Raw genomic sequence first — 23,206 nt, 5'->3', positions numbered from 1 at the left:
CATATTACATTTCATTTACTGTACAGTTGTGAATAAAGGACATAGACACTATTCTTACATTTCAACTGTGGTTGCACTGCTCTGACAGCAAGAGGAAAAAAAAAGAGGCAAATTTTTAAAGTGCTTTCAAATCAAGTCACTTACAAGAAATTTGAATTTGGGACTTCGATAAAAAATAATTTAGTGGTTTGGCATTGTGTGATGAAAATCTGTAAGGCTATAAGACTCTAATGTAACTTTTTTCTAAAATGTCCTTTAGAATGGTACTTCCATCTCACAAAATGTTGAACATAAGACACATTAAACCAATAAAAATCATGATGGCAACAATATATATTTTGATGAGAAATGAAAACCATTGTTTTACAGTTAACCAGAATTTTTCAACCATCTACAAAGGATAAAATCAAATTATTAAAGAATCTGTAATAACACCAAGATATGACTGAGGTAACAGATAAGAGGGCAGAGTAGTAGGGGTGTACAGACCCTATGATTTATCACCTACTGTGCTACACACATCCAACAATAATGAAGATAAACAAGTGGAATATACATTCATAGAGATCAAAAACCTTAACAGAAATTGCCTGACAGTGTCCTCTACAAACTTCTTAAAGTAGCAGGTCCGCCTGCTTCGAAACTGCTGTTTCGTGTCTCGAATTCATATATGAGTACATAATTATACATGGTATAACTAACATATATTTTCTAGACAATAGTCCTTCCATGTAAAATTTAAGTGGATGCTTATTTTAAAAACATGTTGCTACTTCAGGTTGCTCCTACCCATCAAGCAAACAGTAGTCACATTCTCGTAGATACATTGCAATGAAATCTCCAAAGACTAAATTCATGCCTCTCAAGGCTCTGCACCTGGCATGTCTGCTCATGACACAATTTTCATGATGTACTTGCTAGAATGTCCCTGAAAGAAACCACAACTGACTGCATACTGAGACTTTAAATGCAGTAATTTATGTGAACTTGCAACTGAGGTGCAAGAAATAGTTTTGGGAACATCATCTATTCCCTTCTCAAACCTAAATGAAAAACTTCATGGATTTACTAATAAATTTACTCAATTATGTGACAAATATGTCCCCCAAAGACTAGAAAGGTAAGAAGGAAACCTGTACCTTGGTTCACAGAAGAATTAAAACAGCTCACGAAGCTCAGAGATCACATATACAAACTGTGCCCTATGCCTGAAAATGCAGTCAAGCTGTGAGAAATTCCAGACTCAGGCTTGCCCACACATTAACTGACAACAGAAATAGACCATCCATCCTACTGAACAACCTGCATGGTCTTCGTATAGGCAAAGTAAAAGCTGCAGCCAAAGAACTGAACCGGTACTTCACAGTAACTACATCCACAAATGAAGTGGGGACTCATTGATTACTTCATCGGCGTAAATAGCTGTAGCCATTAAAAATTCTATCTAAAGCATATTACTTGAAATGCCATCAAAAAAGCCATCATGCTATTCACATCGGCATCTATTGGCCATGGTAGCACCACAGTCCAAATGATGATGCTTATTACTGACCCACTACTGCCCACTATAACAGATATTTTCAACCACTCCTTAACCACAAGTGTTTTCCCTGAGGCTGGAAACAGGGGCTAGTTGAGCTACTACCTAAAAAGTATGTTGCCACACCACCCTTGTAGTGGGACGCGAAATTGAAGTGTCATCCATCCACCAGTGTCAGCCCAGTTTTCAGGTAAATATAAGTTTAATTTAGTGTTTTGTTTAAGTATTTTGTAATATTTGTAATGTTTGTAAGTTATCTAAAGTTTTGTATTTATTTTTATGTTTCATGTACGGAGAGGGCGGTGCAACGAACGGAGACAGCATCTTCACAGCCGGGACCAGAGAGAAAATTGCTGGCCAGTATATGTCACGGGTCGACAGCCAAAGAGCAACAGAAGATCCTGAAACTGAGTTGTTGCGTCGTGCTTCTAAAAACTGAAAAAATAAGAATTTGTAATGTTTCTACAACAATGACGTCATAGAAAGTTTAATCATGTTGTAAATGTTCAGTTCTATCTTGTCAAGGCTCAGGTTCACGTCTATATGTAGTATATATGAAGATAATAAACTAGTGTATACTACAAAAGTTTAAATTCGTGTTCCGAGAATTTATTTATGGAGAATTATATTAAGGAAGAAGGATTACTGATTTATTTGACAAGATTATTAATTTTTGACAAAATTCATCACGAGTTTGAGTCTTAAAAGTTTATTCCATGTGGCTTTAATATTTATTAAAGCAGATAACTTGCATTAATATTAATTCTGAGAAGAAACAAACGACATCTAAATTGAAAAAAGTTTGCGCAAACCAATTGGACTGAGTGATGTAATTCTGCGCACACGACTCAAGGGATGATGTTTTAATTACAGTTTCGTTCAAGAACCATTCAGAGATAACTTAAAAAAGAGTTTAAATAATTTTGAAGTGTTTTGTAACTGACGTTGGTGACAAAATCTGCACATGGTCATATGTCAAAAGAAAATCATTTATACAAAACTTACGTTGTTACACTACACCCTCTGATTAGCAACCTATTTGCATTCTTCCTGCACTGTCCAAGGCATTAAAACACACAGTCCATGACCAGTTAACAAACTACATAACTACAAACAACCTACTAGGTGAATTCCACTCACTTTTCTGTCAACATCGCAGCACATCGACCTTAATAAGGGTAACAATGACCTCAAGCTTGCCATGGATGCACAAGAGACAATTATCATTCACTTCTTAGACTTCAGCAAAGTCTATGACACTGTCAACTTTGACATTTTACTTGCTGAGCTTTGCAGCCTAAATTTCTCTCAAAGTGCAGCGCAATGGTTTCGCTCATACCTGATGTCTCACCAGCACTGCTTCATGTCCAGCAGCATGAAGCCACAATGTAGGCAGGTAGTAACAGGTGTCCTCTAGGGTTTGGTTAGGTCCTACTCTATTTTCATCGTATGTCAATAAAGTGTGATACGAATTGTCTACTGCAAATATCACATGTACCTTGAAGACCTCCAGTTGTACATAAGAACAAAACCAATAAACCTTAAGACAGCTATCAAGATTCTCAGTACCGAACTGTGTGCATTATCAAAATGGGTACAGGATACTGGTTGATTAGTGCAGGCTAATTAGCCCAAAGTATCAGGACTCCCTACCATATTTAACCCTAAATGGGACAAATGCCAGCTTCTCTTCCTTACCAGAGAGTCCAGAAGTAATAACAGATGAAAATCTAAACTGAACTGAGCATATAACTGCAATGTGCAAGAAGGCAGCAGTACCCTGTGAAAATATAAAAACCTCTTCCCACATGACCTGAAAAAGAAACTTTTACAAACACTTCCAATTATTGATTACAGTAATGTTATCCCATGCAGTCTTTCTCAGGAAAGCTCACAGCACCTCAAAATGGTTATGTATACCTATGTTCATTATATCTCTCATGTTTGACTCTTTGATCATATTTCACCACCACATGCACAGCCATTCTGGCTGTGTGCAGAAAATTGTGAAGATTTCCGTACACTCTGTCTTCTCCACTTGCTAATCAACATACACTGTCCTCCATAGCTCTCCACAATGTTACCACTCATATGAACAACATGGCAGAAACATTCTTTCCCATCAAAGCAAAATCCTTTCTGCCTCACTTTATCATTCAGCGACTTTCTCAAAGTCCTTCTCAGTAGCACGAACCTGATTGTGGGATGACCTCCGACATTATATTAGAGAACAGAATAACATCTTAAATTTCAGAAGAGAGTTAATGACATATCTACTACAGCAACATAATGAGTATAACACACTCATTACCCTTGCCCATCCTCCTTTCCAACCAGATCGTCCTCATTTCCCAGTTATCTTAGCTGGTGGAATCTCCTTAAATTTCCTTTCCCTGGAACTCGCTATGTCAGAAAATATCTATTTTGCACACCCATAAATTCTTTTTATATCTGACATTATTATTATTATTATTATTATTATTATTATTATTATTAGTATTAGTAGTAGTAGTAGTAGTAGTAGTAGTAGTAGCAGTAGCAGTAATAGCAGTGCTGCCAGTGTTAACTTATTAGCTCGTAGTCAGTATTATTGTCTCACTTTGTCACTATAGACACATAAACCATTTTAATACTATTTTTCATATTACAATTCTTATTTCTTAGGTAACTATGATATAATGAAGATACTGTATGTGTGAAATCCTGGTCCGGGCCTGATGGCACTAATGAGATAAGGTTAAATGAATAAAACATTCTCGGTTTTCAAGCCGCGTCAATTCGAATAAAATCCTCGAGCTTTCGACAACCATCTCCACCATCATCATCAGGAGTTCACTGACTGCAGGGGCAGCTACGCTTTCTCGCTTATATAGGCACGATGACATCATCAGCAGCCAATCAGATAGACCGAATGAGGTGTGCGCGCGCGTAAGTCGACCCGGGCAACTAGCGGAGCTATTGCCCGTGGCAGCACCAGTGACATCTGGTTTACCAGATGAAGTGGTGAAGAAATTAACACCTCGTGCCACCAGACCTCCCAGGCTTATGGATTACCAAAGATACACAAGGAAAGTGTTCCTTTGAGCCCCATTGTTAGTGCAATCCGTTCGCCCACCTACACATTTGCTTAACATCTGGCAGGATTATTAGCACCAAAATTGGGAAATTGTGAACACCATGTTGTCAACTCGCAGAAATTTGTTGAGGCACTCAAGAGAATGAAGACAGACCCAAATGACCTAATGGTTAGCCTGGACGTTGTGTCACTTTTTGAAAGGGTGCCAATACAAGATACGCTGGATCTTTTGGCCCAACATTTTCCATCTGGAGTCATTAAGTTGTTCCGTCACATTCTAATGACAATGTACTTTTTGTACTGTGATGAATATTATGAGATGACGGACGGCACAGCCATGGGATCACCACTGTCTCCAGCAGTCATAAATTTCTTCATGGAGCACTTTGAGGAGCAGGCTTTTCAAACTGTGACATTATGGCCATCTTGCATTCTACGATACATTGATGACACGCTTTCTATGACACGTTGATGACACATTCCTGATATGGCCTCATGGTGAAGATACACTACAGCAGTTTGCCAATCACATGAATGGTGTCCACCCCCAAATTAAATTTACTGTCGAGATGGAGAAGCATGACAAGCTACCATTCTTGGATGTTTTGGTTGAGCGGAAGGCAGGAGGCTAGCTTGGTCATTCAGTGTACTGGAAACCAAAACACACTGATCGATACTTGAACACCAATAGTTTCCACCACTCTGTACACAAGAAAGCAGTTCATAGAGCCAAGACTATCTCTGATGATGACCACCTACAGTCTGAACTGCAGAACTTAGTATGTGTTGTCAGGGAAAATTGATTCAGCAAAAGAGACATCGCAAACACTTTCAAGGGCTGCCGACAAAAGACACCTCATGAATCAGTGGAAGAGGCCAAACGGACTGCATTCCTGCCATACTGTGGAGCCACTAGCAGCAAGTCAGGACACCTGTTGCAGAAACATGGGCTAAGACCAGTGTTCCGGCCGGCCCCCAAGGTACGAGATATGTTGCGCCCTGTTAAAGATGACATTGCTCATCGAGAGTCCAGCATGTATGGTGTACCCTGGGAACGTGGCAGCATGTATATCAGACAAATAATTTGCACAGTTGCAGAGCGTTGTACTGAGTACAAGCGCTATATAAAAGAAAGGGAGCTTGAAAAGTCAGCCATAGCAAAGCATTGCCTAGAAAACAGACATAAAATACAGTTCGAAGATACAAACGTGTTGGCTCATGCATCTGCATATTGGGACTCTGTTATAAAGGAAGTGGCTGAGATTCATTTAAACAACAACAATTTCAACAGAGACCAGGGGTACACACTCAGCAGGGTGGGCGTTGGACATCGAAAGAAAGCAAAGACAGAGGCGCGACGCAGGAGCAGCAGTTTCAAAAATGGTGCCTGCCCCTGGCGCCACCTGACATCACCAATGCTGCCATGAGCAATAGCTCCCCTAGCTGCCCTGGTCGACTTAAGCACAGGCGCCACATTGGGTTTATCTGATTGGCTGCTGATGATGTCATCATGCCTATATAAGCGAGAAACCATAGCAGCCCCAGCAGTCAGTGAACTCCTGACGACAATGGTGGAGATGGTCATCGAAAGATCGAGGATTTTATTCAAGCTGATGTGGCTTGACAACTGAGAACATTTTATTCATGTATGCCATCGCGAAAGACTCTGAGGACACAGAGATCAGGTTAAGTAAGTAAGAAAATTAAATAAAATCCAGAACAAATCTTAATGCTAGTCAGAGCTTCTGATCATTTAGACAAGTCTACATGCCACCCATAATTCACCTACAAGTGACAGGCCACACATGCACAATTGTCATTTTGTATGTGTGTGTGTGTGTGTGTGTGTGTGTGTGTGTGTGTGTGTGTGTGTGTGTGTCATTTTAAGGAATCATTTTCAAATAGTTATGTCCAATTGCTGTAGTTATTCAGTGCTGACCAGCTTGATCATTTCATTGCTACTTCTGCAATTAAGTTTGACTCATCTGCTCTATAGCATTGGCATGTTTAATGTCACACCACATGATACAAGCAATCTGTGAACCAAAATCGCTAATTTACAACAAGGAAAAAGTATAGCAGGTCACAGGAACAACCGAACAGACACAGCGATAGGTTTCACTATATTAGAGATAAAAAAAATACATCCTACTTTCAGAGAGGAAACTTAGCAAATTTTTTACACAGCAAATGGAGTATAAATGATATGTAAAACAAAAATGATATTAATGTCTCAAAAAAATCATTATTAATAAAGTTATGACATTTTCATAAGTGATATGTTTTAATAGACAACTGCCAAATCTTCATTTCCACCCATTACACATACAAGAATTACATGGCAGTCACAAGCACAGAATAAGGCAACTGAAACATACAAAATACAGATCATACATACCTCCAATTTCTGAGTCACAGGAACACTAAGTGATTCACGTAAGTCAACTACAGTTTCCGTTAAGCCTGTAAGATTAATAGCCTGATTAATATGAACAGAAAACTTAACAAGCACAAAATATGAGAACCAAGAAGACTATGCTTTCTCTAATAATCCAAAAAAGGCATCAAGTGATAAATTTATACAAATGTGAATGGTAGTAAAAATTAAGACTAAATTTGTATGAATTGTACTTAAAAGCTAAATGTAAGAAGAAATACCTGGAGTTGGGAAGGAGTAGGAATGGAGGGGGGGGGGGGGGGGGGGGTTGGCTGTAAGAGTTAAGTAATGTCCGTTACATGCTTTGTGTTTGTTGTTAGCAATTCATACAGTTCATCATTATTATCTGCAGTTTTGTATTTCACAGCTTCTAAAATTAGAATGTGATTCAAAATGTCAGAGAACTCAACACAATTGCTGAGTGAGACTACTGTGACATCTTTGACTCTGTTTGCTTTTGTTTAGTTCTCTTTGATCTTCCATGTAGGTTTTGAATTGTTTACAATTGTATGTTCCTTGCACGAATGTGAAATAAATTGCTTTTATTCACTGTATCAGTGCACAAGTTTTTATTGTTGTTATTGATCCCACAAGAACATCCATGTTGTGTACTTCTAGTACATGCAGATGCTGCTGCACTAATTGCTGTTCCAAAGGATACACAGTACTGCAATAATATTAATGAAAGAGGTACATTTTGATGATTTTCTGTAACTACAGTGACTTAGCTGCAATGAGGTTTTAACAACCTACACTAGGTTTGGTTAACCATGCACTCCAGTGTCTTTCTTATGCAGCTTGTGAGACTAATGCTACAATTACTACAAGGGTTAGTCCAATCCTTCCCTGGTTTTAAAATACAGAGTGAAATGGGTTCTTTCCATGAGGCAGGACATATTCCTGTCACCCAAATTTCATTAAAAATCTGAAGGAGGACCTTCTTTGACTGCAAGGTTTACTGTTCCAGCATGTGTTTGTTATCAGGTCATAACCAGACACACTATTATGAGCTACTGACAATGCTGGATCCAGCTCCCACAGAGAGAAACACTGTTAGTATTCCTCCATGTTGATGGAACAGAGATCAAGACCAACCCTCTCCTGTGCTATATGATTATGACAGAAAGCTGAATCATGACAAGAATTGGCCATAAGGTCCTACAGGATTCAGCCATTGTCTGAGCAATGTCTCTCTGCTATCGGCAGTCATGAGTTCTGCCAGGGAATTCTTCCTATTGGCATCCCACACTTTGCTTGCATGAGTGGACCTATTGATGGAGTTCAGGAACCAGTGGCGCCATTTTGAGGGTGGGCACGGTACTTTGTGCCCCCCCCCCCCCCCTACATATGATGAACTGTCGTGACACGGTTTGTCCCCTGCATCTGTACTATTCGCACACTTTTACTGTACGGAGGTATGGGGGGAACAAAAGCTCACCATGAGCTCGCAGTGCTTTGGTTGCTAGGACGAGGTCCACTTCCTCCCACAGCAGCCTGCTGGCAGCTTGTAAAAGGAACTAATGACCAAAAGTGACACCGAATTTTATGGCGATAGCTAGAAGGACTAGGTAACGTTAAAGACTCTTCATTCATTTTTGTAAATTCTATTCACAATCACTAGGTGCAACACCACACAAATCAGGACAAGCTCCAGGGATTTTGCCGCCCTGCGCAAACATGTCAAGTGCCCCCCCCCCCCCCCTTCCTTTTCCAACATAGTCATCTTTTCCCACAATATATTTCATACATGACACCTTATTTTCACATATCACAATCATTCATCTCTTTGTTGTGAATATGTCTTTAAGATCAAAGCAGCAGTCAGTGATACGTTTACAGTGCAATACATTTTAAGCCATTTTTGTTGGAGGAAACGTTTCTTTCATAAATCGGAGCACACTGTTTCTGTACCATAGATAATTTTCAATAAGACCCTTGATTTTATAAATAATTTGTATTTCCAATTTATTCTCACATACCTTCATTTACGCAAGATGGATTTGCCGCCCTCAGAAATCTGCCACCCCGGGCAATGGTACGGTTCACCCCCGCCCCCTCCCTAGAGCCGGCCCTGACAATAATCAACACTATTGTTACATGGCTACTTCATGTTAGGTGCACAGTACTGTTACACAGGCCACAGCTAATGTTGGCAGTGAATGTAAATATTCTGGAGCTGGGCATCGCCAGTGGTCAGTTAGTCTTACTGTGACTCAGTTCAGTAGTTAATCTTTCGTCCCTTCCTGTCCAGTTTGAAATGGACAAGTTTATAATTAGGAAGAAATGTGGCAATGTGGCAAGTGTTAGCGATGGTGAAAATAGACCCAGTGTTAGTGGTGCTGTGAGTGACAACAAAGACACAGATAGTGACGGAGCTGTGGGGGTGACAAAAAACACTGTTCCCAGAAAAAAACAACTGTTATCAGCCCTCTTGGAAACAGCAATTTGTATGGATTGATTACAATAAGGTAAAAGATGTTATTTTTTGCAAATTTTGCAGACAAATGTTTGAAGGAAAACGTTTTCAGTTTTCTCACAAAATGGAAAAAACTTTCATGGAAACTGGTTTTTCGAACTGAAAGAAAGGAGTAGAAAAGTTGAAAGCGCATGAATCATTGGGCTGCCACAGAGGAGCTGTACTGAAATTCAAATCCTTAAAATCGAATGTCAATGTATTTAGCCAGATTTCCAAAAACAACTGACACAAATGAAAGAAAACTGAGCTTGTTTACTAAAAATCATATCTTCCCTCCGTTATTTAGCAGTGCAGGGGCTGCAATATGTGGGCATACTAATGAAACAAGTAACTTTGACAATTTATTATGCCTTCGATGTGAAGATAACCAGCTACTTTTAATATGGCTACAGTGAGAAACTTACAAATGGACATCCCATGATGCGCAAAATGAAATTTTGGCCATTTTAAGTCATACACTTCTTACAAAATTATTGGAGGATATCAAGAGTGCAGAGTATTTTGCAATAATAGCAGATGAAACAACAGACATAGCCACCAAAGAGCAATTTAGTATCTGTATAAGATTTGTTGATGCTTTGCTAGAGATAGAAGAATGTTTTTAGGGCTATACTCAATACAAAGTACCACAGCTAAGGCTCTGTTTGATATTATTATTGACATTTTAAGATGATTTGATTTGCCTATATCTAATTGTAGGGGTCAATGCTTTGATGGTTCAGCTAACATGACTGGATTATATAATGGTGTCCAGGCAAAGTTTATGGAAATGGAGAAGAGATCTATGTTCGTGCACTGCCTTGCACACTGTTTAAATCTTCCAGAATGTCGAAATGCACTGAATGTTACGAAGAACTTAATACATTTTGTGAGAGATTCACCTAAAAGATTAGATCTTTTTGCTCACCTGAAGGCAGATGCCTCTACAAATTTGAAACCACTCTGTCCTACAAGGTGGGCTATAAGATACTTGGCAATGTCTTCAGTTTTGTCCAACTACACAGAACTTCAGGAATTTTTTCTAAATGTTTCAAGAAATGACAATTCAGACACTGGGGCCACAGCAAACGGCTTTTTGATTAATATGCAGACATATGATTTCTTTATCATGTTATCACTTTTGGTAAAGCTGTTTGGTCACTTTGATACTGTAAACATAGCACTACAGAGGAAATCCCTACACTTAGAGGAGGCCAATATGATGATTTCCACTCTTGTAACTTCTATTAAATTTATGAGAAACAATTTTGAATCATTCTGGGGTGAAGGAACTTCAAAATATCAAGATATGGATGTTGATTCTCCAAAATTACCCCATAGAAGAAAAGCCCCTAAGAAATACGATGACGCCATCAATTCATCTGTAGAAACATTCACTGAAGTATGTGACAAACATAGAATATTGTATTATCAAACAATGGATACATCCATCAGCTTCTTGGAATCACGGTTCAAAACTCAATCATTCATGTTTGTAAATCAAACTGAACAATTTCTTCTTGGTGATAACAAACATTCATTCGATATTTTATCTTTCTACGAATCAGATATAGACAAAGAACGCTTGCTTCTTCACCGAAGCTTGTGTCATGAGATTATCCAAAGTAGTGATTCTGCAAATGTTAGTTCATTGGATGACATAGTGAAATGCCTAAAACAGGAAAAGCACCTGTTTGACCTACTGCCTGAACTAGTGAAATTGTTACGTGTAGTGCTGACGATTCCGGTAACGTCTTGCACCACTGAGTGATTGTTTTCTTGTCTGCGGAGGGTGAAAACATATCTTTGTTCTATAATGAGGCAGGATCATCTTAAGGCCATCGCAATTCTCAATGCCCATAGAGATGAATCGATGAAACTCGACCTTGATGCCATATGTGATGAGTTCATATGCAGGAATGATCTGAGGATGAGTACATTTGCCATCAAAAATTAAGGTATGTTTCTTCAACTTTATTTATGTATTTGTTTTGTACCACTACTGACCTATACTCTGACTGAAATGACATTGTGATTGACGTTTCAGCGAGCCGAGGGGTAGGGGCTAGTCGCCAGCCAATCATAGTTTGCATGATTTTCAGCTGTTTGCATTTTTCATTATCCTCACAATCTTTTTTTGTTTCTTGAAAGTTGTTATGCTGTGAGGGTATTTCCCAAGAATATGATGTCATAACTCAAAAGGGAAAGTATGTGTGCATAATACACCTCTCTCCTTCAGTACTTGCATTGTTCCATATAATTCTCATTGCATAGGTCATTTTAGATAGCTTAGAATTTAAGAATGTGGTGTGGGAATTCCATTTCAGATTGTCTTGTAAGTAAACAAAGCAATTTTGTTTCAGTGACACTTAATTTTTTGGTTTTCCAAAGAAATATTTGGTTTTAATGGATTTTAAATTTTGCTGTGTGTGGAATTGTATAGTGGCAGTTTTTTTCTTTATTTTATATATATATTAAGGGTTAATCAGTCGCTTATTCCTCACAAATCACGCTGAAATCTTTTCATTTGTGACTTCAGCGTACAGCCTAAGAGCCTTTCTATTTCCACCTTGAATCAATACACTGGTGTCATCTGCAAATAGGACTGGTTTGGAGTGTCGAACATGTAAATGGAAAGGCAAAGTTACCTGTCAAATGTAGTACCTAATAAAATGATTCTTGCCCCCCCCCCCCCAAAAAAAAAAAAAAAAAAAAAAAAAAAAAAAAAAAAAAAAAAAAAAAAAAAAAAATTCGAGTTGGCACCTCTGTCAGGAACTGTTGCCAAGATCTCAGCCTGTTCTCTCAAATTATCCTCTAAGCATGTTTCAGATGGATCCAGATAGGGTAGTTGTGGCTGCTATGAAGGATATCGTACACCCCCACTACGCAGTGTCCATAAGGTTTGGTGAGCAGAACGAGAGGTCCATGGCTGTAGGTGAACCTGTAATGGTGCTAGAATACATAGCTTGATCCACGTTCAGCATGATGATGTCTTTTCAGTTCATGAGAGATCCTCAAGTATTTCACCCCGGGGGTAACTGGTGTTGGACCTTCATGGTGCTCCCCCACATTTGACTATCAATTACATTGTTATTCTGATTGAGGTACAGGAATAAATATAAACCATGCTCGTGTGAAAAATCATACCTTGTTGTTCTTCCAGTGCCATTATTTGTGCTGTATACAGTAATGACTGAAGGTCAGCTCCTGTAAAGCCTGGTGACTTCTGAGCTATCTTTGAAAGGTCCACATCATCAGAAAGTTCAACTTTCCGGCTGAGAACTTTTAATATTGATAAACGATCTTCCTAAAAATAAAAACAAATATATTTGTATTTAGAGTTCTCATGCCTGCATAAAAGTAGTTTGCTCAAATGTAATAAATATTCATAAGATTCTATTAAGAAGACATTCACAAACCATGTAAAATAGATAATGCTGGCTTGGAGACAAAGTAGTGAATCAAAATCCATTGTGTCCAATCGTATTTTATTTTATTCCAAATATCATATCTCAGAATGACTACTGTGTGATATGACATTATGAAGGATGTGGTTTTACCAATGGTCTGAACTTCACAGGGAAGTTCTTGGGACCAAAAGAGGAGAACCCTGCATAAACATAAGTCCAAAAATTCTCCTACTTCTAAACAATAACCCTTGATATGTTTTTCAATATGTCTTTCATCATTATCTTTCCAAAATATGTTATCTTGTTATATGTAATAGTTACATCCCCACGCATACAGACTTCACATGAATCAAGACATATTTTATTAAGTTGGAGCATAAGTTTGTAGCACTTTTGTTTTGCATGTTGGTACTCTGGTTGTTATGGATTTATTTATTGATTGTCATATTTTATTTGTAGTTCACTGCTCCTAACTGAGTTTACATATTGCCATTCTGTCATCTGAAGATAGTGGCTTGAGTTTTGGATGCTATAAAATGTAGTGCTAAGTGGAGAAATAAGAATATTTCCAACATACTCTTATTTCTGACTTCAATAGAGGGGTGATAGCAGTGGAGGCAGCCAGGAACATTTGCACCATGTATGAGGATAATGCCATTGTACAAAGCATGGCAATAAATTTGTTTTCTTGTTTTAATTATCATTTTGGCATTAGTGACTCTCCATGTAAGGCCTTCGGGCTTTGATGAAGAGCGTCTAAACACTTTCATCCACTTTTATCCACATTAGTGTACTCGAGAACTTGCAAATGTGATGAACTGTGATCATTCCACTATTGTGGGACATTTGCAGGCAATGTGGTGGATTCAAAAATTGGGTGTATGGGTACCGCATGCTCTAAACCAAATCACAAAAATCAGTGGGTAGCCAAATGTGCGCCTCTGCTTGCTTGTCATCAATTGGCTCATGAACAACACCAACCACACCTACCCTGTATCATTAATGGTGGTGAGAACTGGTGTCTTCATCCTAACATAAGGAAAAGAAAGGAAGGTTTGAGCCCAAACAAAGCAGTGATTCCACGTAAAAAGACCTTGTGCATCCGCAAAACACAATGTTATGCATCTGATGGAACAGTGATGGTGCAGTGTACTATGAATTGCTTCCCTGAAGTGTAACCATCATGGCTGACATTTTTTCAACAGCTGAGATGTCTTGCAGGCACAGTCCAAGAACAACAACCAGGAAGACTGCATAAAGTATGCTGTTCCAAGATAACACTCGCCTGCATTCTGCTAGACTGACAAAAGACACTATACAGGAGTTTGGCTGGGAAGTCATTCTGCACCCATCTTATTCATCTGATCTTGTACCCTCAGATTTTCACCTTTATCACTCTCTATTGAACAATCTTTAAGGAACTTCCTTTCCCTACGAAAATGCGCTCGCAACATGGCACAAAGAGTTCTTCACATCAAAACAACATGATTTATACAGTTGAGGAATCAAGAAGTTAGCCCAGCATTAACAGACTGTTGTAAACAGCAAAGGAGAATATATTATTGATGACTAACATCTCTGTTATGTGTATCTGTTGTGTTTATTAAACTTATGGAAAAATGTAATGAACTTATGCACCAACCCAACACATGTAAAATATAAGACTAAGTTCTCATTTACTCACATATTAAGTTTAAAATAGAGTTTCATAGTATTTTTGCCAAAAATAATCATTATCTTTTTCTGAAATGCATTTTAATACAAAATTTACACACTTAAAAATTTGTACAACAAAACCAGCAAAAGTTGCAAAGAAACTAGTCATCGAGTGAATATAAAAAAAAAAATGAAATCTGTAACTTTGGATGGTTTTCCATTGTACTGATTAACAGAAGTTGTTGACCTAAAATTACTCCCGTATGCTGGAAGTTCATACTTAAAAATTTAACACACAATACATAAATCATATGCATCATAAATAGACTCTGGATCATCTGCAGTGGAAGAATCCGTCGATACCATAGTCAGTTCATTTCCCATGACAGATTTCTTTACATGCAAGTTATTTGCAGTAGCTGAAGCGTCTTCACAATGCACTTGACATTTGTCTGAAGCGCCACACTGTCTTGCAAAGAAGCGCTTCATTGTCAGCTGTATAGTCTGCTTTGCCAGTTGATTATACAACTCTTTGTAACATTTAGAAGAATGTTCAACTTCTCTCTTCACTACTGTACTCCTTACTCATTCAGGATCACTGTTGTTCAATAACCATCATTGCGGCATCAGTCACTCTAAAGGCATTGGCCATTTTCTTCATTGTCAGCTTCCTAACAGGAGGAACTTCCTCAACTTCAGCCTCTTCTTTATTACTGTTCTCACTGAAAACTATCAATCTTCATTGGTCAGGTTCTTAGAATGTGATATTAAGTCACATATTCTCTTCACAGACATCAGTGAAACCAAACTGTTGTGCCATGTCCACAGTGTGTCTCATTGTAACAGTGAAATCACTGACCACTTCATCTTTTAGCATTGACACAGCATGGGGCCACAGTTTCCTCCATACACCATTCATACATTTTGGAGTGATGTCAGTCCATGTGTCTCTAGTAACACTCTATCACCATCTTAATATTAAACTGCCACCAAAAAATCTTCATTGTAACTTTGTCATTTGAATCACATTCTTCCGTGAGACTGGAGACAGTTTTATTCAGATAGTAAACCTTAAATTTAAAAATAACTCCCTGGTCCATGGGTTCCCGGATAGATGTAGTGTTAGGCGGGAGAAACAGGACTTCACTGTTTTTATTAGAATCAGTAATGAAAAGTGGCTGGCTGCGGCATTATCAAGGTGGAGAAAAATTTTGAAAGAGATTTTTTCCATTCTCATAGAAGATCTTCATTTCTCTATTCAGTACAGCAACAAAATAGTCATATTTTAGTAGAAGTTGTCAAACCTTTTTTATTCCATCTCGAATGAACTCCCAGCATGGTCCTCACAACCTTTTAATGACCTAGAATTTGAAGAGTGGCAGATCATAAGGGGTTTCAATTTTCAGTCACTTGCAATTTTTCCTTCAAAAAGAAGGGGGCATAATCCTTGGCAGTCTTGAAACCAGAAGTGGTTTTTTCTTCAACAAAAATGAAGATGGGTTCATTTCCAAAGCAAAGTAAGCACATTTAATCACGGTTGAAAACTTGCTTCACAGTATAGCCTTGTCCTGTCAATTTCCTTAAATCTCTTTTCAAATTCCTCAGCTCCAACTTCATCTGCTGCAACTGCCTCTACTCTGTTTCACTGATGTGAAAGACAAAACGATACCTGAAGCAATCAAACCAACCAGAGGTGGACGAGAAAGTTGTTGGATCATCCTCTTCTTTCATCAAATCTGCATACAAGCTGTTGGTTTTAGCTTGAACAGCAGCTCCAGAGAGAGGCATGTGCTTTTGGTTGTGGGTGGTGCTCAGCGCAATGGCTTAGAATTTTTTCATTGTTTCCATCACCTCCAAGTGTGATTTGTTCACTCTAGCCACATTTGAAATAGCCAAAGATTGAGCAGTTTTTCATACTGACTCCACAGTATGACAAATAGTTCTCACAATGGATTCACTATGTCATAAAGTGTGCTGAATGTCAACAATATATGCACCTTTCTCATAGTGGTTTAAAACTTCAATATTATGAAAAGGAATGTTTGTTGCTACTCACCATGTAGCAGAGATCTTGTGTAGAAGATAGGCACAACAAAAAGACTGTCACAAATAAAGCTTTTGGCAATTAAGGCCTTCATCAACAATAGACGTAGACACACACACACACACACGTAGACACACACACACACACACACACACACACACACAGAGGCACAGGCATGCGCAAACGCAACTCACACACGACTGCAGTCTCAGGCAAATGAAACTATACTGCTAGCAGCAGAAGTAAAAAGACTGAGTGTGACACTGGAATGACGGCTGTATAGTGCTGGAATGGGAACAGGGAAGAGGCTGGATGGATGAGGACAATAACTAACAAAAGTTGAGGCAAGGAGGGTTATGAGAACATGGGATGTATTGCAGGGAAAATTCCCACCTGCGCAATTCAGTAAAGCTGGTGTTGGTGGGAAGGGTTCCGTATGGCACAGGCTGTGAAGCAGTCATTGAAATGAAGGATGTCAAGTTTGGCAGCTTGCTTAGCAACCAGGGTGTCCACTTGTTTATTAGCCACAGTTTGTCAGTGGCCATTCATGCAGACAGACAGCTTGTTGGTTGTCATGCCCACATAGAATGCAGCACAGTGGTTGCAGCCTAGCTTGGAGATCACATCACTGGTTTCACAGGTAGCCCTGCCTTCAATGGGATAGGTAATGTTCATGACTGGGCTGGAGTAGGTGGTGGTGGGAGGATAAATGGGACAGGTCTAACATCTAGGTCTATTTACAGGGGTGTGAGCCATGAGGTAAGGGGTTGGGAGCAGGGGTTGTGTAGGTATGGATGATTATGTTGTGTAGGTTCAGTGGATGGCGAAATACCACTGTGGGAGGAGTGGGAAGGATAGTGGGCAGGACTTTTCTCATTTCAGGGCAGGGAATGTAATTCCATTGCTCCAGTCCTGGGTGGTACTGAGTTATGAGGAGAATGCTCCTCTGTGGCTGGACAGTGATACTTTGGGATGTGGTGGGAGACTGGAAAGATAAGGCACAGGAGATTTGTTTTTGTACAAGGTTGGGAGGATAATTACAGTCTGTGAAGGCTTCAATGAGACGTTTGGTGTATTTTGAGAGGGACTGCTTGACACTGCAGATGTGACGACAATGGGTGGCTAGGCTGTATGGAAGGGACTTCTTGATATGGAATGGGTGGCAGCTGTCAAAATGGAGGTATTGCTGGTGGTCAGTAGGTTTGATATGGACGAAGGTATTGATGCAGCCATCTTTGAGGTAGAGGTCAACATCTAGGAAGGTGGCCTGTTGGTTTGAGTAGGACCAGGTGAAGCAAATGGAGGAGAAGCTATTGACATTCTGGAGGAATGTGGATAGGGTGTCCTCATCCTTGATCCACATCAGTCATCAATGAATCTGAACCAGGTTTTCACTCCCATCATGCACTGGTGCTGCTGCTCTCAGTGTGGTTTCAGTTGCCTAAGACTGAAGTCAAGTTGTTGAAGACGGCCTTAATGGCTGAAACCTTTATTTGTGATAGTCTTTCTGTTGTGCCTATCTGCGACTCAGCATCTCCGCTATATGGTGAGTAGCAACTTTCCTTTTCATAACATTGTTACATTCCATCCTGGATTTTCCATTTTTTATTTAAAACTTCTAAATTTGTTTGTAATGAATATAATTTTTATACACACTTCTTTCCATCGACAGACACACTTCCTTTCCTTTTACCCAGTATTGTAGATAAGAGCCTATCAAGTGCACCTTCACAGCTATACTAATGTGAACTGATAATTCACATCTTGACAAATGCATAGAAGATACATGTTGAGATGTGCTAATGTACTATTGCCTCTGTGTACTGTTAACAGATGGCAATACTGAACTTAAAACTAACGTCACTTGTATGTGAAAATGTGAATAAGTATTCCATGCATAATGGGGCCTACCTGTATCTGAGCAGAATTTATTTCATCAGTTTCAGTTTCAGCTTTGCAACTGTACATCTGCCCACACTATGGTCTTGTGAACTGTCTACCAACTGTATTAATTTTCATCATATAAATGTACTAAGACGAATATTAGGGCCCAAGCACCAGGTCAATATTGGTTGGACAAAAATGAAAGTTTAATCAAAGTGAAATTATGATTAGTAGAAATGTGTGCAGTTCAAAATGTCTTATTATCACTGTGTGGCGCAATAACATGAAATAAAGATATAACAGCTGGCATAATAGTGACTTCTGGAACTGTCAAAATACGTAAATTATAAAGTACAGTCAATACACACATTTAGAAGTAGAAAAAACTGATCTTTGTCTCCTATCATCCTCTGAACAGGTGGGTCCGTCTCAACTTCAGATCTCAGTGAACTAGCACTAATTTCAAACTTTCTCCAATGTATCCCTCATTCCTCCCTCACGACAGAGCTAACAGTTCAAAAAGCTAGGAATAGACTTCGTTTTGTTTTTCTTTTTTTCTCATACTTTCAGAAGTGACTGTTGGCAGTACTTGAAATTTTTCATATTGAAACCATTCTGTTTCCTTATAACACAACAGCTTCCTGAGTGAATTTTCCTTTTAATACAAAATTTATAATTTTAATGATTTGTTCCAGTATGAATATAGAATTATGATAATAAAAAAACAGTGCATCACTAACAATTAAGAGTATCCTGAAAGAATTACTGCAACACAAACTTTAGATATCAAACAAATACCAGAATTTCAATTACAATTTCCATGCTGAAAGGCCACGATCGATACACGTGAAACTTGTGGTGTCACCACCAGACACCACACTTGCTAGGTGGTAGCCTTTAAATCAGCCGCGGTTTGTTAGTATACGTCGGACCCGCATGTCACCACTATCAGTGATTGCAGACCGAGTGCCGCCACACGGCAGGTCTAGAGAGACTTCCTAGCACTTGCCCCAGTGGTACAACCGACTTTGCTAGTGATGGTTCACTGACAAGATACGCTCTCAGTTACCGAGACAATAGTTAGCATAGCCTTCAGCTACGTCATTTGCTACGACCTAGCAAGGTGCCATTACCAGTTACTATTGATGCTGTAAAACATGTACCGTCAAGAGCAATGTTCACCATTTATGGATTAAAGTTAAGTATTCCACAGCTACGTCCTTTTTTGGTAGTCTAATTTCCTTGTCCTGTTCCATACCTCATGCCAGCCTGCGTGAGCTAAAACAAGTGCCTTTCGGCTTCCTCTCACACCAGGTTGGCTCTCTTGCCAATCCACAACAAAACTGTTTCCTGACAATTCATTTCTGACTGCAAGACATCTTCAGAGGTAAAATGGTCACTACAAATAGGTCACAAAGGGCCCTCAAACTTATGGAACAGCATAGAGAATATCACCATTTGTTACATCATACTGATTTCATGATTATATGAGGCTGGTATCACTGTTCTCAATTAAAAGTAATTGATATTCATTCTGTTGATGGGGTTGGTGCAAAATTGACATCCATATTTTATTTAACTTAACAGCATCTTCTTTTCTATTAAAATTATTATGTTGTTCGTGAATCTCTGTGGTCTCTCTACACATATACGCATTACAACGTATTGGCTTTAATAAAAACACTCGTCTCATTGAATTTTATTTCATAGTTTTTATCATGGAAGACTTGTTCTCCTTTGGTCCAATTTTCAGGTCATGGTTGCTGACAGTTCTTTTTGTGTTCAGCCAAGTGAGTGGTAATACTTCTCTTTGTAGAGTCAATGTATATTTGCCCACAACTGCAAGAAATTCTGTAAATCTCAAGTGTCACCAATGGATGTTGCGCATATTTTACCATTTTTAAGAAGCCTAAAAATTGTTTCAACAACATCCTTGGCCAACACTTTCCCAGTTCAACCCGTAATCTTGTTCATAAACAGGAGGAAAACTTTCCTAGTTGGCAGTCATTGTTCCTAATTAGTCCTGCTTCCTCTTCTTGGACAGAGTGCTCGATTCACCTCTTTAGTGAAGTAACCATTTAAAAAAAAAAAGGACAACTATAGGTAATTCAGCTTATCTTGTAAATAATATGGAAATATTGATCAGTGAGTGTAACTTTCCTTTGCACCTTATGACCCAAAGTCCCATCCACCCTTCTGATCACACTTACTTTCAGAAAATTAAATCATCCAATGTTCTTTTTCTTCATCATAAATTGAATTTTGGAGCTGATATTATTTAGAGCCCTCCCAAGCCCTTGCTGCAGTTGCCGTTTTATCTCCAAAGATGTCTCCCACAGTTGAGATGAGATGTCAGTGAATTGTTTTATATACCTCACCCAGTAAGTCTTAAATGAAGTGAACACTGGCTGCAAAAGCCTACACTGTATGATGCAAGTCTAGAACAAGTGTGTGGGAGAAAATACAAAAGTTTAAGTGAAAAGTAACTGTGAGGCATGACATGCACCGACAAAGGGCACAACACCAAGAGACATACTGTAAGTACACGTAACAGTGGCATGTTGGAACATGTACTACAAACTATAATCAAGTGGACTGCAAATGTGGAGAGTGAGAATGTCAAAAGATTGGCTGTTTACTGTCAGAAGGTTTACAGCAAATTCCTCTGAAGTACAAAGATGTGAAATTTTCAACAACACTTGGTGTACAAATTGGAAAGACTGATTTGAGGCCCAGGAAGTGAAATGTTTACAGTAGTAAGCAGAAACATTAGGTTGGGACTAAGATCAATAATTGATTGTTTCTACCAAATCTGTTACATTAGTTGTAAAGTCATTCAAAGATAACCTAAATCTGATAGTATGGAAATAGCTTAAGAATACAGTTGTGGTGGTAGTGGTAGTAATAGTACATGAATATAATATGACCAATATCAAATGGGAAAATTACACATACATTTTTGACACTAAGGAAAGATATGGAGGATTACAATTCAGCATTCCTTTGATGACACAGTTTCAATTATTGAAATATGGGGTTGGAAACTGGTTGTATACTTCCCAAAAGAGCTGTCTTACCATATACCAAAGTTCAGCAACCTAGAGAAACCATCAAAAGTCTAAATATGGATGGCTGAACAGAGATTAGAAACCTTGTCTTCTCGAATGAATCCAATGCCTCAGCTGCTATGCCAACTCGTGCAGTAGGTTAGGTCAGTGTTGCAATGTAATTCTTAACTCATTGCCATAAATCTACCTAGAACAACCAATCTCTTAACCATAACATGCCACAGAACCACTGAATAAAAAACTGAGCCAGTCATTGGAGGAAATCACAGGCCATGCCTGTCTACAAGGACAGCAGAAGTGAGCCACAAAACTACCATCCAGTACCAATGACATTCATTTGCTGCATAGTCTTGGAACATATTTCAAGCTCAAACATAATGAATTATCTCAGATGAAATGACCTCCTCATGCCAACCAGCATGCATTCCATGAACATATGTCCACAAATCCCAACTCTCTCTCTTCTCATATGACACTGTGACATTTGTGGATGAAGGAACTCTAGTGGATGCAGTACTTCCTGAATTCCAAAAAGCATTTGCATCAGTACCACGCCAATATTTATTAATGAAAGTACTGTCATATGGGATAACAAACAAAATTTGTAACTGGACACAGGATTTCTTGATAAGGAGGACACAGCTTATTATCTTGGATGGAGAGTCCTTGCTGATTAAAAATAACTTAAAAAATAACCAAAGAAAGTTCAATCCTATTGAAAACATTTTCTTCTGCAGTTTACAAAATACAAACTCTTCTCTTGTATTTTCATGACGGTCAAGTAAATATGCTTGGTCATCAGGTCAAGTTTTGCTTTTTAAAAATTTTCGGTTAATGTGGGCGGAGTGACTTTTTGCACATTGATGGAGAAGTAGAAATATTAGACTGATCATGAAGGTGTCTCAACCTCTAATATGTGGAATAAATAATAAGAGAAATAGTAATTGTGCTAACTAAACCAGAAGCTGGAATAGCTGTTTTCCAGTCATCATTTTTGAATGGGCTAGTAAATCGACTTCAGGCGTAAAACAACAGCAAAAAATGGTTTCCAAAACTCAGTTTCCATTTTCTGGAAGATTTGTCACATGTAAACGTAATGACTGCATAATGACTACTGCAGTGACACACATTTGTACATTGCATAAGTTGGCAGCAGTTGCAAAGTGGTATGAAAACTTTAGAATGACCACCAACAAGACCCAATCAAAATATCGCCAACATCACACCATGATGACCATTCCCTCTCAAGGCAGCAAAAGCTAATGAAGGGAGGGGTTGGGAGAGTACAATCTGACCTTGCATCCTGCTTATAACCTGAAACAAACATTTTGCAGTAAATTCATTTTCTTTAACATTATACAGATGCTAATTTAGCAATCAGTTTTATTTTTAAAATAACATAATGAAAGAAAATACTTTTACTTGTATCATCATGCACTATGTTTCATTTTATGAATACCATCTGAAACATTCTTGCATACCACCAGTGGTATGTGTACCACCATCTGGGGATCCCTGCTTTAAATGAGAAATTGCCTGTTGGCTTCAGCCTTGGGTTCTTTGGCTTTTCTGAAATTCTGCCAGCACAAGTTGCTAGAATTGTCAAAGCTTCATCCTCCACTGTCGGTGGCAGGAG

At 38.7% G+C, this 23,206-nt stretch overlaps 1 protein-coding gene across 3 annotated transcripts in view; it reads right to left on the bottom strand.

Annotated features, from left to right (window-relative positions):
- Nucleotides 1-23,206, bottom strand: part of LOC126162044 (peroxisome biogenesis factor 1) — a 371,455-nt gene that overhangs the window by 120,697 nt on the left and 227,552 nt on the right. For all 3 annotated transcript variants that reach the window (XM_049918280.1, XM_049918281.1, XM_049918282.1), the window contains 2 exons: nt 12,656-12,815; nt 7,015-7,079 (listed from right to left, as the gene is read on the bottom strand). In XM_049918280.1, coding sequence (XP_049774237.1) covers nt 7,015-7,079; nt 12,656-12,815 — 225 coding nt within the window. The remainder of the gene's footprint in view (nt 1-7,014; nt 7,080-12,655; nt 12,816-23,206) is intronic.

The sequence above is a fragment of the Schistocerca cancellata genome, chromosome 2 (genome assembly GCF_023864275.1).
Source record: "Schistocerca cancellata isolate TAMUIC-IGC-003103 chromosome 2, iqSchCanc2.1, whole genome shotgun sequence".
Lineage (NCBI taxonomy): Eukaryota > Metazoa > Arthropoda > Insecta > Orthoptera > Acrididae > Schistocerca > Schistocerca cancellata.
The sequence above is the reverse complement of the archived record's forward strand: the minus strand, read 5'-3'. Positions and strand labels throughout refer to the sequence as shown.